The 15620-nt window shown below is 42.6% G+C and overlaps 1 protein-coding gene across 1 annotated transcript in view; it reads right to left on the bottom strand.

Moving 5' to 3' along the window:
- GAPVD1 (GTPase activating protein and VPS9 domains 1) overlaps window positions 1–15620 on the bottom strand; it is a 78842-nt gene that overhangs the window by 33845 nt on the left and 29377 nt on the right. Inside the window, exons 2-6 of the mRNA XM_018553302.1 lie at window positions 14439–14650; window positions 11419–12262; window positions 10491–10568; window positions 3823–3957; window positions 2965–3154 (exon numbers count right to left, since the gene is read on the bottom strand). Of these exons, the coding sequence (XP_018408804.1) occupies window positions 2965–3154; window positions 3823–3957; window positions 10491–10568; window positions 11419–12262; window positions 14439–14623 (1432 nt within the window). The 5' untranslated portion in view covers window positions 14624–14650. The remainder of the gene's footprint in view (window positions 1–2964; window positions 3155–3822; window positions 3958–10490; window positions 10569–11418; window positions 12263–14438; window positions 14651–15620) is intronic.

Below are 15620 nucleotides of genomic sequence, written 5' to 3'. Positions count from 1 at the left end.
TGCCCTGCACAGGTTTCCTTTAAGGTGTATTTCCACTTTTGCAATCAAATTTGAGAAACCCCCGCTAATATATTTGTAATGAATTCCCCTTCACACAGCATGCGAAAAATTGTTTAGTTTTTTTTAAATATTTCTTAGCTTTCTAGTTGTTTCTCTGGAGCAGGTTTATACATAGGACATTACAGGTATCTTGTATTGCCTAGAATAGATGGCAATGTGCAGATGCAGGACAGTCTAAAGCTGGCCATACACTGGGCGAATTTCAGCCAAGTCTGCTAACTCCTAGTGTGTGACCAGTGTGTGGGTCCAGTTGGCACTCCATTATGCAAAAAATCGATTACTCAATCAACTTTTGTTGAAGGAGCCATTACACAAATTCTAAGCGGAACAGTGATTGGCAATTAGCTGGAGTCACTGTTCGGGAATTCAGACAGCGGAACACACACCACTGTCAAAATACAATAGCCCTGCAGGGAAAATTCCCCCCCATATGTACAGCCAGCCTTAGTGTCAGTGTTTTTCAAAAGTGCATTACCACCCAAGCCTTGAGATCTTTAACCCTTTGTTAGGACAGACGATGTGTAAATCTAGTTTACAATGGATAAGGATCTACCAGCACAGTACAGACAGGGTTAATTGTGGCATGCATTACTCCCCATCCCCTTCCTTAACAATACATAGAAGAGGGAAGATATGCAAGAATTTTACAACAAGTAAAAGCCAAGCAGCTTTTCTTTTAAAATATTACATACATATAGTTATGCTATGTCATTAAAAAACATAGGTGTTACCCCAATTTGGCTGTAAAAGTGGAAATACTACACACTATACTCTATACTGTACTACTACAATTATTTTTTACGCTACTGGTGACAGCGCCATTTTCTCCTTGTGATTCCAGAGTACAATAAGTAATTGGGCAAACGGGCTTCATCAGGGCTTGTAACAAAGGTCAATAAAAACCTCAAACGTCCTATGCTACTAAAAATGTTTTTGTTGCTGTTCTCATCGTACAGATTTCCCCTCGCTCCTGTCCCATGATGACGTCACGTTGTGGGGAATCCAACAGAAAGCAATTACAAAATTTGGGAGACTGTAACCCCTCCCAATTCTATAAACGACAAAGTTTTGCCCGGGGTTGGGTTTCAGGTAAACGAGAGGTGCTCATGTGATGTCATCTACAACCCACATGCCTTTATTTTTAACCTCATTAGAAAATGTAAAAAAGTTTGCATGTCAACACTGACATCCTTTAAATAGTCAGTAATACACATAGGTAGCATTGGGTTATTTATATACCTTTAAGGCTCCCAACTAGAGATAAATACTGACATTAACTAGTACAGTAAGAAAAAGTATTCTTCCCTAGAACTATTGTAAAATAGTAGCCATACAGAATGTGGCTTTTATTTAGAGAAGGATGTTAAGGCAAGCTTAGTTACATCACAGAAGTGTCCCTGCATGAGAAAAGAACATTCAGTTACACACCAAAAGGGGTCACCAGGTTTATATGAGCAGAGAGATTTGACGCAGACGTGTCCCACACAGTCATGGCCGCAAGCTGCTGCCCTGGGGAGTTAGTGAGTCAGTGATTACAGAGACAGAATGCAGTAAAATAAGTCATACAAGTAATGTACTTTTTAGTTACAATGAAAATCAGGATCATAAATCCAATATATTTATCAACTGCCTAGCAAAAGTGTGCTTGCCTCGTGTAATGCAAAACATTTTTTTTCACCACACATGCTTGTTGTAGAAACACCCAGAGGCATATCTATTTCATATTTCAAACATAACCCATGACACATTTAAAGTGGACCTAAACTCAAAAAGCGAAGGAACATTTGGAAAGGTTAATGAACAGTAGCCTTAAATATGTACGCTTCGTCTTGAATTCCTATTGAAAAATAGTAGTGCACTTCCTGGTATGCGAGGGTGCCTACATACTGCTGTGTCTGTAGCTCCATAGCTGTATAGCTGTATATCTGCAGTGTGAGATCTAAGGCACTGCTGCATTTGACTGACCTAGTCTCAGGAGATTTAGGATGAGATGGTATCATGGTATCATTATTACAAGTGTAAGGCGAGCAAATGTTCATGTGAATGGGGCCTAAGACTCCTGTCCTTCACTTATATGAAAAGTCCAGCAAGAAAAAAACCAAAACATTGCAGCCCAGAGAAGAAAAGTGGAATGCGTGGGCGGGTTGATCCACGGGAAACCAATTGTGCTCAAAACTTCTTGCTAACAGTACAATGTCTTTGTTGCACTGATATACCAAGTAGTGTTGTCGATCCTGTCCCGTTCTACTCTGTTGGACTACAGAACATAATCCTTTCTTTCAGTGGCAGAAAAAGATGACAAGCATGCCATATGAGATAAAGAGTTGCTTAAAGCAGATCTAAATCCATTGACTTAAATACACTTTAGCATGTTAAATTTAAATTCAAAAGATGCTTTCAATCTTTTTTTTTTTTTTTTTAATCTGCAGTGTTCACTAAAATAGCACCTGTAAATATTGGCATGCAGGTCCTTGTTCAGACACTTCCTATCAGGCTGAGATCCTGCGTTGTCACCCTGTGACATGTGTCCCTTATGGAGACTACAACACATTGCATAGGCATAATCCACTGTTGTCAGGAAGCCAATCCTATGCAATGATGTGTAGTCGAAACAATAGCAAATGCATGTAGGAGATCGGCAGCACTAAGATGCAGAAAAGGTGAAAACAGTATTTAATATAAGACAATGGCATTCATTTATGTTACACGGTGCTTTAGCAAACTAAAATGTCATCCAGCTAGAGTTTAGATCTTTGTTTGATGTTTCTTAACCAACAACTGGAAAACAGATCTATTGCATGTCTTCAATTTAGACCAAAAATATATAGGTGACTCTTCTCTGCAGCAATAGGCACACTTTTTTTCAATAATAATTTGGTTTTGGTGTATGCACTTTCTACTCACCTATAGGCAGCCTATTCTTCCTGCAAGCTGGTGTGGTAGCAGGGGATAACTGAGGGGTGCTGTAAGGTGTACTATCATTGTTATTTTTCCCTGGCTTGGTTTGAGGCACTGTAGCCAAAAGGTTTTCTAGGGCCATTCGGTCTTCTTCGCGCAAGTTATCACCAGATATAACACTGCGCAAGAATCCCAGCTGCAAGAAAATCAGGATCAGCGTTAACACAATAAACACTGCAAATCGCTCACAAATATTACAGGGGGGAAATAAATACATTAAAAAAAAACCATTGTTCCTGATTTGCCTGATCCACAGCACATGCCAAATAATTCACTCATCTATTGAAAGTTAGTGACACTGCGAGGTAGCCTGGCTTCCTGACCAACCAGGAAGCCGGGCGGCAGGTCATGACCCGCCATCCAGCTTCCTGATAGCCTGGGAAGCCGGTGTTGTATCGCAAAGCAAACCGGCTTCATGCTCCCTCGTACCACTGCGAGGCGGCCTGGCTTCTTGGCCAATCAGGACCTGCCTCCCGGCTTCCTGATTGCTTAGGAAGACAGGCTGCCTCGCAATGTCGCTAGGCAGCGTGAAGCCGGCTTCCTACCCAATCAGGAAGCGGGTCATCAATTAGCTAAGAGTGTATAAGAGCCAAGACTAAAAAAAAAAAAAAATGGTATTTTTCTTTACCAAACAAAAATACAAAATATCTTAGCCTGCCCTCCCCATGCATCACAATCAGAGTTTATATGCAAGAGCCTACACCGTTCCTTGGTTAATATTGAGAGGGCATTATAAAATTAGTTCTGTTTCTGGGTAAAGAATCTCGTTCTAATCAGGAATCAGAAAAATGTTGGGATACTTACCAGAGTAACCAGCTGGCTGTAAGTCATGTAGACAACGGTGCGACTTAGCCCCTCAAGCAAATTCACAGAGGATAATGGTGGTGTTTCAACTGCTCGGCCACCAATCACCACATCCAGAAATGCAGCAACGCAGCTCTGCGGAGAAAGGAAAGAAACGTGAAATAAATATGTGCTTATTTTAAAACCTTTCCATTATAAAAGAATGCTCTGTACTCCAGAGGTAAGCACAAAAGAATAACCATCTATGCTCATGTACACAAGGATAAAAGAACAGCAGCTGGGAAAGAGAAGGATTTGGTGACATGTTCTCAGTTAAAAACAGTCTTTGCTCACTCAAATATTACACATTGTTACCAAGGGCCCGTTGACAGTCCCGATGCGTTGGGGCTGGGCTGGACATGTTTTCCAGCGCAGCCCCAATGCAAGACAAGGCAAGGCAATTTGCCTTGTTCCAGATGGGCTTGGTTCAGACCACCGAATCGCACCAGAGTGTGCCCACTCGGCCCCTTCTTCGGGACGCAGAAGCGATCTGACGACAGTTAAGTCGCCAGGATCGCTTCTGTTGTAAAGCCGACAGTCGGCTCTACAAGTTTAAACAGAGTCCCGGCGGCAAAAGTCGGCGGGAGTCTGTTTAAACAGCCCCGATGCTGGCTGTCAGTCACGAAGGGGTTAATGAAATCTCACTTGTGACATTTCAATAAATTTCTAACAAAAAACAAACACAGTGCGATGTCCTGATTGAGCGCATCACCACTGTGACCCTCAATAGCACCCACAACCTTTACCCATAGTCTATTGGTACTTCTCCCTCATCTTCCCCATCTTATTAGCCCAAACCAGAGCAAATCTGAATCAGTAAATAAAAGATCTAGGGCTGCAACTAACAATTATTTCCATAATCTATTAGTTGGCTGATTATTTTTTCGATTAAATCGATTAAACAAAAAAAAACCATCTTTTATTTAAAATAAAATACACAAATGGAATGTTACAAACATAAGGTTTACTTCAGAATAAAACTGCATGCACAATGTTTGCAACTGCACAAAACTGGAATGCACAGCATTGTGGTACTGCATGTCCCAGTGCGGGCAATCACATTGCGGGCGGGAGGCGTGTTTGGGGTGCCATTGAAATTAATGGTATTGCAAAGCACATCCTGCAGCAGAATTTGTCAGGCTGAAACCATAAAAGACCTTTTCCCACCCAAATAATTGTATGTATTATATTAGACATTTAATTAGTTTCAGGGATCTAAAATAATCTGCATTGAAAAAATTCAAATATAATAGAATAACCAAACTTTTAATAAAAATCTAAAAGCCTGGTTATCAGTTTAGAGTTGGCCATGTATATTGGTCTGATAATTATTGCTTTTACTCTGCCGCACGCGGTGATACCTGACATGTATAGCGCAATCGTCGTTTTCATAGGTGCACTCGACGCGTGTTTTTTAGTATGTGCGCATTCGCGGGGACATGGGACTTAATTTTTTTTTGCCCATTTTTAAATTTTAATTTAACTTACATTTTTTTAAACTTTCTTTTACTTAGGAGAACTATGAGGTGAGTGCTTTTCACTCACCTCATAGTTCTAGCCGACCTGTGACAATGAGACTGTCGCAGGTCGGCTCAGTAGATCGGTAGGTGTGCGAACACATACCGGCGTTCGCTCACCTCTCGATCCTGTCACGGCTCTCTGCTGTGACAGGGGAGGGGCTGGATTCCCCCCCTCCGATCCACCAGTGCTGACTGGCGGAACGGACGGGGGACAATTATGCGGCTCCCGGCATAAATGTCAGGATCCGCTTCAGCGTCTCAGTACACCGCGAGTAGCAGCTCGCAGTATACTGCGGCGTCTCAGTATACCACGAGACCGCTCGCAGTATACTGAGCCTAGGGTGACGGGAGGATGCTAGTTTGTGTCCTCCCATTACCTTAAGGAGAACTATGGGGAAAAGCCTTAACCCCATAGTTCTCCTTTAATTGTAATGCCATCACATGTGGGATTTACAAGCCCCCTATGTGATAACACATTGGCGGAGACAGGTTCTCTTGAGGTGACATTAGGGGTCTTTTAGACCCCTAGTGTCACCTTTCTACTTCCATAACTTTAGCTGGGGAATGTAAATACAGCAGGCAGTGGCAGGGAGCAATAGCCAGCCTGCTATTGGCTATTTTAAATCGTAATAGCTAATAGCAGTCTGTCTATTGCACTCACCACTGACTGCTGTCAATCAGCAGAGGAGGGACCTGGAGGGAGATTGAGTCAGGGAGCTCTCCTCACCGCTGGGCACTAGATGCGGGGGTTGGTGTGTCCCTTTCCCATCCCCGCTGGGAGCAGCAGAGATCAGAAGGGACACAGAGCTGATGAAACAACTAAATCGATAATGAAAATTGCTGACAATGATTCTCATAGCGATTATTATCGATTAGTTGTTGTAGCCCTAAAAAGATCTGCTTACATGGCCAACAGATTTTCTTATGCTTTAGGGGTCTGTATTGATAATGCAATAAAATGCCACTTCACCTTAACCCTTTCGCTGCCAAGCCCTCCGGAACATTTTTCAAATCAGCTGGCCAAGCCATTTTTGAATTTTCTGCAATTTTTTCCTATTGATTTGATTTTCAACTGCTGCGTTGCTAGCGTTTGTAAAAGACCCCCCAAACCATATATTTTCTGAAAGCGCAGGCCCGGTAGAATAAAAAGATGGTGATACTAAATTTGTAGGCCCTGCGATAATTGCGCAAATGTTTCTCAAATTAATATTAAACCGATAAAAATACACAATTCAATTGTTAAAACACACCAAAATCAGTATCCGTGCACAAAAAAAAATATTTTTTGACTAAATCTAAAAGATAAAACTGTATTGAGTTAATAAATAACAAATATTAGCAAATTTGTAATTGCGCCTTTTTGCGAAAAGGTAAAAAAATGAAGGTATGCAAAACTGTAAATAATCGACTTATGTAAAAAATTAATAGCAGTCATCAGCTGATGACAGCTATTAATTTAAAGGGGACAGTCTGCTGAGCTAAAGCGACCATCAGCTTATAGTAGAACTGTAAATGCCAGGTCCGTATGGAATACTGACCTGGCCAGCTGGAAGCACTTTTGTAGGTCCGTATGCCATACGCCCTTGGCAGCGAAAGGGTTAAAGTGAGCTGTGCTTTGCCCCATACACAGCAAAGTAACAGGTTCATTTGAATGTCAACCTCACCAGTTACACATATTAACCTTACTTTCAGTCCACTTCCACTATGTTTGGCTATCAGGAGTGAAGAGAAGAAAACCTGTGTAAGCTCCAAGGTCATGACAAGGAGTTTACTCAGGGCTCAGGAATCTCATCCGGTCCCCAAACATTGCAGACATGTGGGAGGGTCTATGATCCTGATATCCACTAGATAAATAGATATACGCAGTCATGTTCCACAAATATTGGCACTCTGCATTTCTGTCAGATAATGCACCACTTTGCGCAGAAAGTTGCTGCAATTACAAATGTTTAGGCATTCTCATGTTTATTTGGTTTGTATTGGTACGACAAAAAAAGTGGAGGAAAAAAAGCAAAATCTGACACATTCCATGCAAAACTCCAAAAATGTACTGGACAAAATTATTGGCACCAATTTGAGAGACCTGGCGCAGTTGGTGAAAGAAAAGTGGTCCACAAATTCCTGTAGAGAGGTGTAAAAAACGAATTGATGGTTACAGGAAGCGATTGATTTGGTATTTTTTCCAAGGGCTGGACTACCAAATGTTGATGCCGCCAATAATTTTGTCTAGTCCATTTTTGGAGTCTTGCATGACATGCGTCAGATTTGGCTTTTTTTCCCCTCCACCTTTTTGTGTCATACCAATAGCAAACAAAATAAATAAAAATTAGAATGTCTAAACATTTGTAATTGCAAAAATGTTCTGCACAAAGTGGTACATTATCTGACAAACTGTATGAATATATATATATATATATATATATATATATACTAATGTCTTTATTCAACCTCAAATACTATGTAACTATGATACAAATGATCGAGCGTCTCTCGATCGCTTGACTGTAAAGCTCCCGGCCGGCCGTGTAATTACAACGGCCGGCCCGGAAGCTGCTCGTCGGGCTCCACTGTCTGCTCGTCACAGACGAGCGGATTTTCGAGATGTATGTATGTATGTATGTATGTATGTATGTATGTATGTATGTATGTATGTATACACACACATATATACATATATATATATACACACACACCTGCTAGATTGCCAAAAGTATTGAGACACATGCCTTTACACGCACATGAACTTTAATGGCATCCCAGTCTTAGTCCGTAGGGTTCAATGGTGAGGTCAGGTACTGATGTTGGACGAGAAGGCCTGGCTCGCAGTCTCTGCTCTAATTCATTCCAAGGGTGTTCTATCGGGTTTAGGTCAGTACTCTGTGCAGGCCAGTCAAGTTCCTCCACCCCAAATTCGCTCATCCATGTCTTTATGGATCTTGGTTTGTGCACTGGTGTGCAGTCATGTTGGAACAGGAAGGGGCCATCTGTACCCACAAAGTTGGGAGCATGAAATTGTCCAAATATCTTGGTATGCTGATGCCTTAAGAGCTCCCTTCACTGGAACTAAGGGGCCAAGCCAAACCCCTGAAAAACAATCTCACACCAAACAGAGAAGCATGAATCGTCAATCCAGAGAACACGTCTCCACTTCTCTAGAGTCCAGTGGTGGCGTGTTTTACACCACTGCATTCAACGCTTTGCATTGCACGTAGTGATGTAAGGCTTGGATGCAGCTACTCGGCCATGGAAACCCATTCCATGAAGCTCTCTACTCGCTGTTGTTGTGCCAATCTGAAGGCCACACGAAGTTTGGAGGTCTGAAGCTATTGACTGACAGTTGGCGATATCTGCACACTATGCGCTTCAGCATGCGTTGACCCCGCTCTGTCATTTTACGTGGCCTACCACTTTGTGGCTGAGATGCTGTTCCCAGTTGCTTCCACTTTGTTATATTCACAATAACATTTGACCATGGAATATTTAGTAGCAAGTAGATTTTGCGGATGGACTTATTGCACAGGTGGCAACCTATCACAGTACCACGCTTGAATTCACTGAGCTCCTGAGAACGACCCATTCTTTCACAAATGTTTGTAGCAGTCTGCATGCCTAGGTCTGTGCGTCTTATGGAGCGAAGCCCTATCGCTGAGCTCACCATAGAGCCCGTAGAGCAGACGAAGAACATCCGTTCTTCGTCTGCTCTGAGTGATCACTGAGACCGTGGCACTGTAATGACAGCTCCACCTGCCTCAGCTGTCACTAACTGCAGCTTTCACAGCCCTACCCTCCCTGCGTCCTATGGTCAGGTGCGCCTTAGGGAGCGCAAAATAGGGTGTGTGTATACACACATAGAATATTTTTCTTCATACCCAACAGCTCAAGCGTCAGATGAGCAAAGAGTAGGGAAGTAGGTACTGCTGGTGGTGCTGCCATTTGGGGGAACTAATTGCTATGCTTTTCACGCAAGGCCAAAGCATGGGTTTACTTTATACTGAACCTATGGGTTTACTTTATACGACTGCGTGCTTGAGGATCAGGTAAAAAAAAAAAAGACGCTTTATAAAGAGTCCCCCTAGACAATAACAATCAGTTGACTGTTGAAATGCTGGGGTAGCCCCGCTGCATGGGGACATTTTGTGTGCATGGAGATGGGCTTTAAATTATATAAATCTCGTTATAAAATGAAAAAAATAAAATAAAAAATGAATAAGCAATGACAGCTATTCCATAAAAAGCGATTTTTTTTAATAACGTTTGCAAATTCTTGAATCCCACAGGAGAGTCATTACTAATTTTATTCTACCTTAGTTATTAAGCCTGATTCATGCTTGGATTGTATTAAAGATTAAGTACACCCAACATACGTATGGCACATATAACTGATCAAAATTATTCATATAAAATGTGCACATACCATCAAGGGCCAACAGAGCGGAAGTACTTTTTTTACACTAATTTGCTGAAAAGTCAAGCATTAGACATCTAGGCTAAGGTGCAAAGTTAACCATTTTGTAACCAGTCTGATACCTAGATGAATGGGCCAAATTTAGCAGCATCAGAGATATGTGTAGGTTATCTTAAAGCATATGACAAGCCAAAATAAAAAATATAATGTTTTGAGTCAAGTTTATAAACTGCATCATTTTAATATACAGTATGTATATAAAAAATATATTTCATACAAAGTGCACCCATGACACTGGATTCCTTATTATATGTTTTCTAAATAAGGACACAGCAGAAACTGTTGCTTTTAGGGTACGTTCACACCATATGCAGTGCGTTCCGGCCCGATTCCGGCCGGAACACACTGCATCGCATTGCGGCCGGCTCACTATTTCGTGGGGCTGGAGGGGGCGTGGCAGGCTATTGAAGTGAATGGCACGGTAAACACACTCTGCGGTCACCCGCACGGGATCGCAGGGCACATTGTGCCTGCGGTCCAGTGCTTGCTGCATTTTGACCGCACAAGTGAAGGGTCACCTTGAGTTCCATACAAAAATATTTAGAAACTTTTGTTAAACAGGTATCCAATACCTGCTGAAAAAAAACAGAGTGAAAACAGATTAATCTTCAGCCTTACAACTCACTGCCTTGTGTATCACTTACTTTATCAAACTTGCTGAGATTGTTCCTGCTACGCGAATCTACATCCTCAACTGCCAACTGCTGCAGGAGGCGGCCAACCTAGATCATAGAAATGGAAAAAGACCTGAATGACTGGCTTGTTACAAGAGAAAGAAGTTCAAACTGCATGCATTCATTCAATTCCCTGCCTCCTGCCAAAAACACATCAATATCCTTTCTTTTACAAGATAGTGAAGATGAAGGCTTATACATTCAAGCCAGGATGCTAATGTGGTCAGCACATTAAAATTGTTTCACACTTTCCCCCTTAAAGGGGTAAACTCAATCTTTGATCAGGTTTTAGTAATAATAATAATAATAATAATTTTAAAAAAAGATAAAATTCCTCCTTAAAAACATTGATAGGTAAAAGATAAAGTAATTGAAACAGGACTAAATGTTTTCATACAACCAGCATTGTTTTTAATATTTGTCTTTAAAGCAAACAAAAATTAAATTTGTGAAAATTGCTTTCAGATAGGATACAGAACCTCTTCTGCCATAGAAGCTCCTTCCCTACCTACTAGCATTTTTCGCCTTATTGTACACCGGCTGCGGCAGAGGCTGGTAGTAGGAGTCAGGTCCTGGGAAAATGCAACTCCCGCACAGGAATTACGTCATCAATGTCAGGCCAAAACAAAAGACTAAGGACTCCGGACTTGGAAGAAGATGGCACTGGTGGTGACAGAGCAATGAGGGTGAGTGCAGACACTATATCGCTGGAGCAGGGTACTTTAAGAGGTAAGTGTATCATAGTGTACAAGTATGCTGTACAACCTGCCAATGATGAATAAATGGCGGCATCCATCAGTTTACAGTGTGAACTGGAGAATAGGATTTGTCCAGTACGAGTTTTTATGTCTTATTTGCTAAAGAGTTTTATATTTATAGTTCTTCAAATGTGTCCTACCTGCATTAGGTTAAATCTTGCCACTTCATTGATGGGCGCATCCGAGATAATCCCATACTGCTCAGGGTTCACAATTGCGGGGCAGATTAAACAAGTCAGCAGTAGATCAGTGCACATAGATCTCACTTCACCAACATCCAAACCTTCCACACAAGAAAGTGTTTTGGACATTTGGGAGACAATCCACCTCAAGCTGTGTGGGAAGCAATAAGTATTGTGCTTTAAATACCCAATAAATTTATTAACAAGTGCAACCAGCTTAGCTTCGTTTGATTCCACCATCTCTTGGACCTTCTGCCTAAAACGGTCACTTCCCTTCTCCCCAAATAGCTTTTCTTGTTGGGCTGGAGAGAACCTTTCAATTAGCTTGCTTGGATCAGTCTCCAGGTGATCCTCATCCTCAACTAATAGTTGCATAATAGGTTCATGTAAAGTTGCAGTCAAGAAGAGTTTAGCTGAGAAAACTCCTTCAGAAAAAAGTTTGAAGATAATGCTAAAGGCACAAGTCCCTTTCCGAAGCAAACGACGAGGGTTATCACTTTCCTTCAGTTCAAACTCTATTAAATACCGTAAAACCTGCAACAGATAGCTCTCATCCTCTTGCATAATGCAGTTGCCATAAAGAGAGGTGAACACTGTGTGTATGACACTTTGAGCATTCTCTTGGTTGAGTCTCTCTCCAGCCACGAGACATGATGCAATGAGCCGTGGATTTTCCCTTAGTCGATTAAGAAACTCGCCATATACAGTCTCCTGAAATCCTAGATGTTTGTAACCATCCACAAACTGGGTGTCCTCCAGGAGCTTAGCATGTTGACAGCACTCAGCTGGAGAGGCTTCAGCACTAGGAAACAAATAGTGTTAAACTCACCCAAAAGGTAAAAACTTGCAATGTCAATATCATTACACATTAGCAAAAAAAAAAAAAAACACAAGCAACACATGTGCTTATTCAGTAAACATGCAAAACACAAGCATAATTTGCAAATAAAAATACATTAGATTTAAAAGGTGCACAGGTCAGACCACTTAAAAGATACAAAATGTCTATTCCTGCCTTTCATACTTTGATCTTTACCGTTCATGGTATTTTCCTTAAACGAGAACTATGGGGTCAGGGCTTTTCCCTATAGTTCTCCAAAGGGTAACGGGAGGACACAAACTAGCGTCCTCCCGTTACCCAAAGCTCAGTGAACCGCAAGCTGCAGCTTGCGGTATACTGATACGCCGCAGCTGAAGCGGATCCCGACAAATATGTCTGGATCCGCCCAGCTGCGTGAGTGACAGCTGGCTCTGCCTATCTAGAGGCAGAGCCAGCTGTACCCGCCCCCTCCCCCGTCCGTTCTGCCAGTCAGCGCTGGAGGATCGGACAGGGGAGGGGAGAATCCAGTCCCTCCCTTCACGGCTCTCTGCAGTGACAAGATCAAGCAGTGAGCGAACGCCGATATGTGTTCGCCCACTACCCGATCTACTGAGCCGACCTGTGACAGTTTCATTGTCACAGGCCGGCTCAGATTAGGAGGAGGAGTGAAAAACACTCACCTCATAATTCTACTTTAAGTGTGAGGTTGGTAGTACACATGGTTACAGACGCAATCTTCCAAAATCACACATTACATCACTTTTGCCAAAGCGAACCAGGAAGTATCAAACAAATTGTAAGTAAAATAAAAATATGTTTGTTTAACTAATGAGTGTAAGATGATTTCTTATCAGCATGCAGAGCTGCATGCTCATATGATTTTTATCCAAATTCAGTAAAGGTCTACATTAAGCTGAATCCACTCTGTAACCTCAGGTTCCTGTTCATGGAACTGATGGAAACCCAGCTTTAGCTGAAAAGTATTGATCACCCTAGGAGGAGGAGTGACCCAATTGTACTTTTCATAGGGGCAGGTCAATACAAATTACAGTACCACTGCTAGACAATGTGTGCTGAAGTCACAAAACTGTAATTTCAGGCTGTCATTTCTTTTTAGTGCAATGGCTACCAAGCTTCTAGGATTTGTTATGCCCGAACTGCAAACAAAATGGGCATAGCATCAAATATTTTTCTATGTTCACTGCATGCATGCTAACGAATGTCTAAGTGAAAGTATTTGCTACGTTACACAGAGACCACAGTGCTCCCCCTGACAATGACTCCTTCTGACTTCCTCAAGAAGGACAAAACCATCTTTGTTCAGACATCATCCAGGATTAGCATCTAATTCCTGGACTAAGATGCTGGCTCAGAGATGTCACAATCATGCAAATCCTGGTGCCTGTGCAGGTCTTGGCTGTGTTCACAAATCTGATAGAGACCAGTCCTGATGCAGCCTCTCATCTTGTGAATTAAAAGGAGAACTATGGGGTTAAGGCTTTTACCCATAGTTCTCCTTAGGGTAACGGGAGGACACAAACTAGAGTCCTCCCGTCACCCTAAGCTCAGTATACCGCGAGCTACAGCTCGCGGTATACTGAGACGACGCAGCTGAAGCGGATCTGGATCCACCCAGCTGCGTGAGTGACAGCTGGCTCTGCCTATCTAGAGGCAGAGCCAGCTGTACCCGCCCCCTCCCCAGTCCGTTCCGCCAGTCAGCGCTGGCAGATCGGAGCGGGGAAGGGGGAATCCAGCCCCTCACCTGTCACGGCAGAGAGCCGTGACAGGATCGAGAGGTGAGCGAAAGCCGGTATGTGTTCGCTCACCTCCCGATCTACTGAGCCGACCTGTGACAGTTTCATTGTCACAGGTCAGCTAGAACTATGAGGTGAGTGAAAAGCACTCACCTCATAGTTCTCCTTTAAGCTACAAAGCTGCAGTCTGATCACTGGGACAGAGGAAACTAAGGAAATACTTCCATGTGCCTGCAGCAGAATGATGACTGGGAAAGTCATGGAAAAGTCTCCTGACTGCAATTCAATGACTGATTTTTAACTATACAATATAAAGCTTTATGGAAAATTACACTGTTGGGTGTATGTTGCAAAGCGTCAGGTATTTATGCATACAGACTACAAGTCACTTTAAGGTGTGTTACCTTGTTAAAATGAGTCTGTCCAAGTTAATCCTTTGCTGTTTGGAAATCCAAGATGTTCTGTAGAGCTTCTCTGCAGTTTTTAAAACGTCAGCATTCAGCCTCTGGATGAGTTGTTTTTCTGAATTAACATATAGCCTTTCCTGCTTGAGGTGGCGGGCAAGTGTGTGGATATCCGGCTTCACCATTTTGGGGCTCTCTAAAAACCACCGGACCTACCAAAAAAAAAACAACCAAACACAGGCATGAGTCAGCCAACTTTGGATACCAGCGAGTCAAATCATTACACACCCAGCCACAAACCGGAGACTCAAAAGCTGGCAGTGCAGAGTATATCATCACTACACATATAAGCGTGAACAAATGGTTTAACTCAAAATGTGAGGTCCACCAAATGGTGCATGGCACCGCAACCCACTAACACAATTGTTATTCCAGATGAGAGGCCGGCCTTCTACACATGGGCTTTGGCTTGTATGAGAGCAGTGTGTACAATAAACTATCTACAAAGTGATTGCACAGCTTTCAACTTTGTAAAAACTTAAATGCAACCTTCAAGCTCCAGCTTGAGGACGTTAAAACGCAATTCTAAACAGGGGTGCTGGCTGTCATTTTAAAGCAGAACTCCGGTCAAATCATAGCTTAACTCTTGCAGTGGGCCTATCCCAGCACTGCAATGGTTAAGTGCTCATTTTGTCTAGGGATCAGAACTAACAGTGTTATACTCACCCGAACCGCGATCCCGGCTTGCACTTAGACTGGTCTCTTCAGCCTTGCTTCCCCTCCAGCGGTCTAAGGTCCAGTGAGTCATCACATTCTATATAGTGTATGGAACGTGATGACGCTGAGGAACATACCAATGCTGGAGCGGAGGAGGAGACAGGAGGGAGAAGTAGGAGCCAGCCAGGACCGTGGCTTGGGTGAGGCTATTGGGTTTCTGCTATTTTAATTCCCTAAACAAAATGAGCACTTAACTCTTGCCGTGCTGGGATAGGCCCACTGCAAGGGTTAAGATTTTCTTGGCCTGGAGTTCTGCTTTAAATAGGCAGCTAGCAGACTTCAGCAGGCTGTAATCACGTTTCAAGCAGTGTCCAAGCTTGTATCCTCAAACTGGAGCTGAAAGGTTTTTTTGTAAGCTGGCTGAAAGCTTTGTTAAAGGTTGCTGTACATACCGCTCCGATGCAC

Source organism: Nanorana parkeri, unplaced genomic scaffold (genome assembly GCF_000935625.1).
Source record: "Nanorana parkeri isolate BGI_ZX_2015 unplaced genomic scaffold, ASM93562v1 scaffold116, whole genome shotgun sequence".
NCBI classification, from domain to species: domain Eukaryota; kingdom Metazoa; phylum Chordata; class Amphibia; order Anura; family Dicroglossidae; genus Nanorana; species Nanorana parkeri.
The sequence above is the reverse complement of the archived record's forward strand: the minus strand, read 5'-3'. Positions and strand labels throughout refer to the sequence as shown.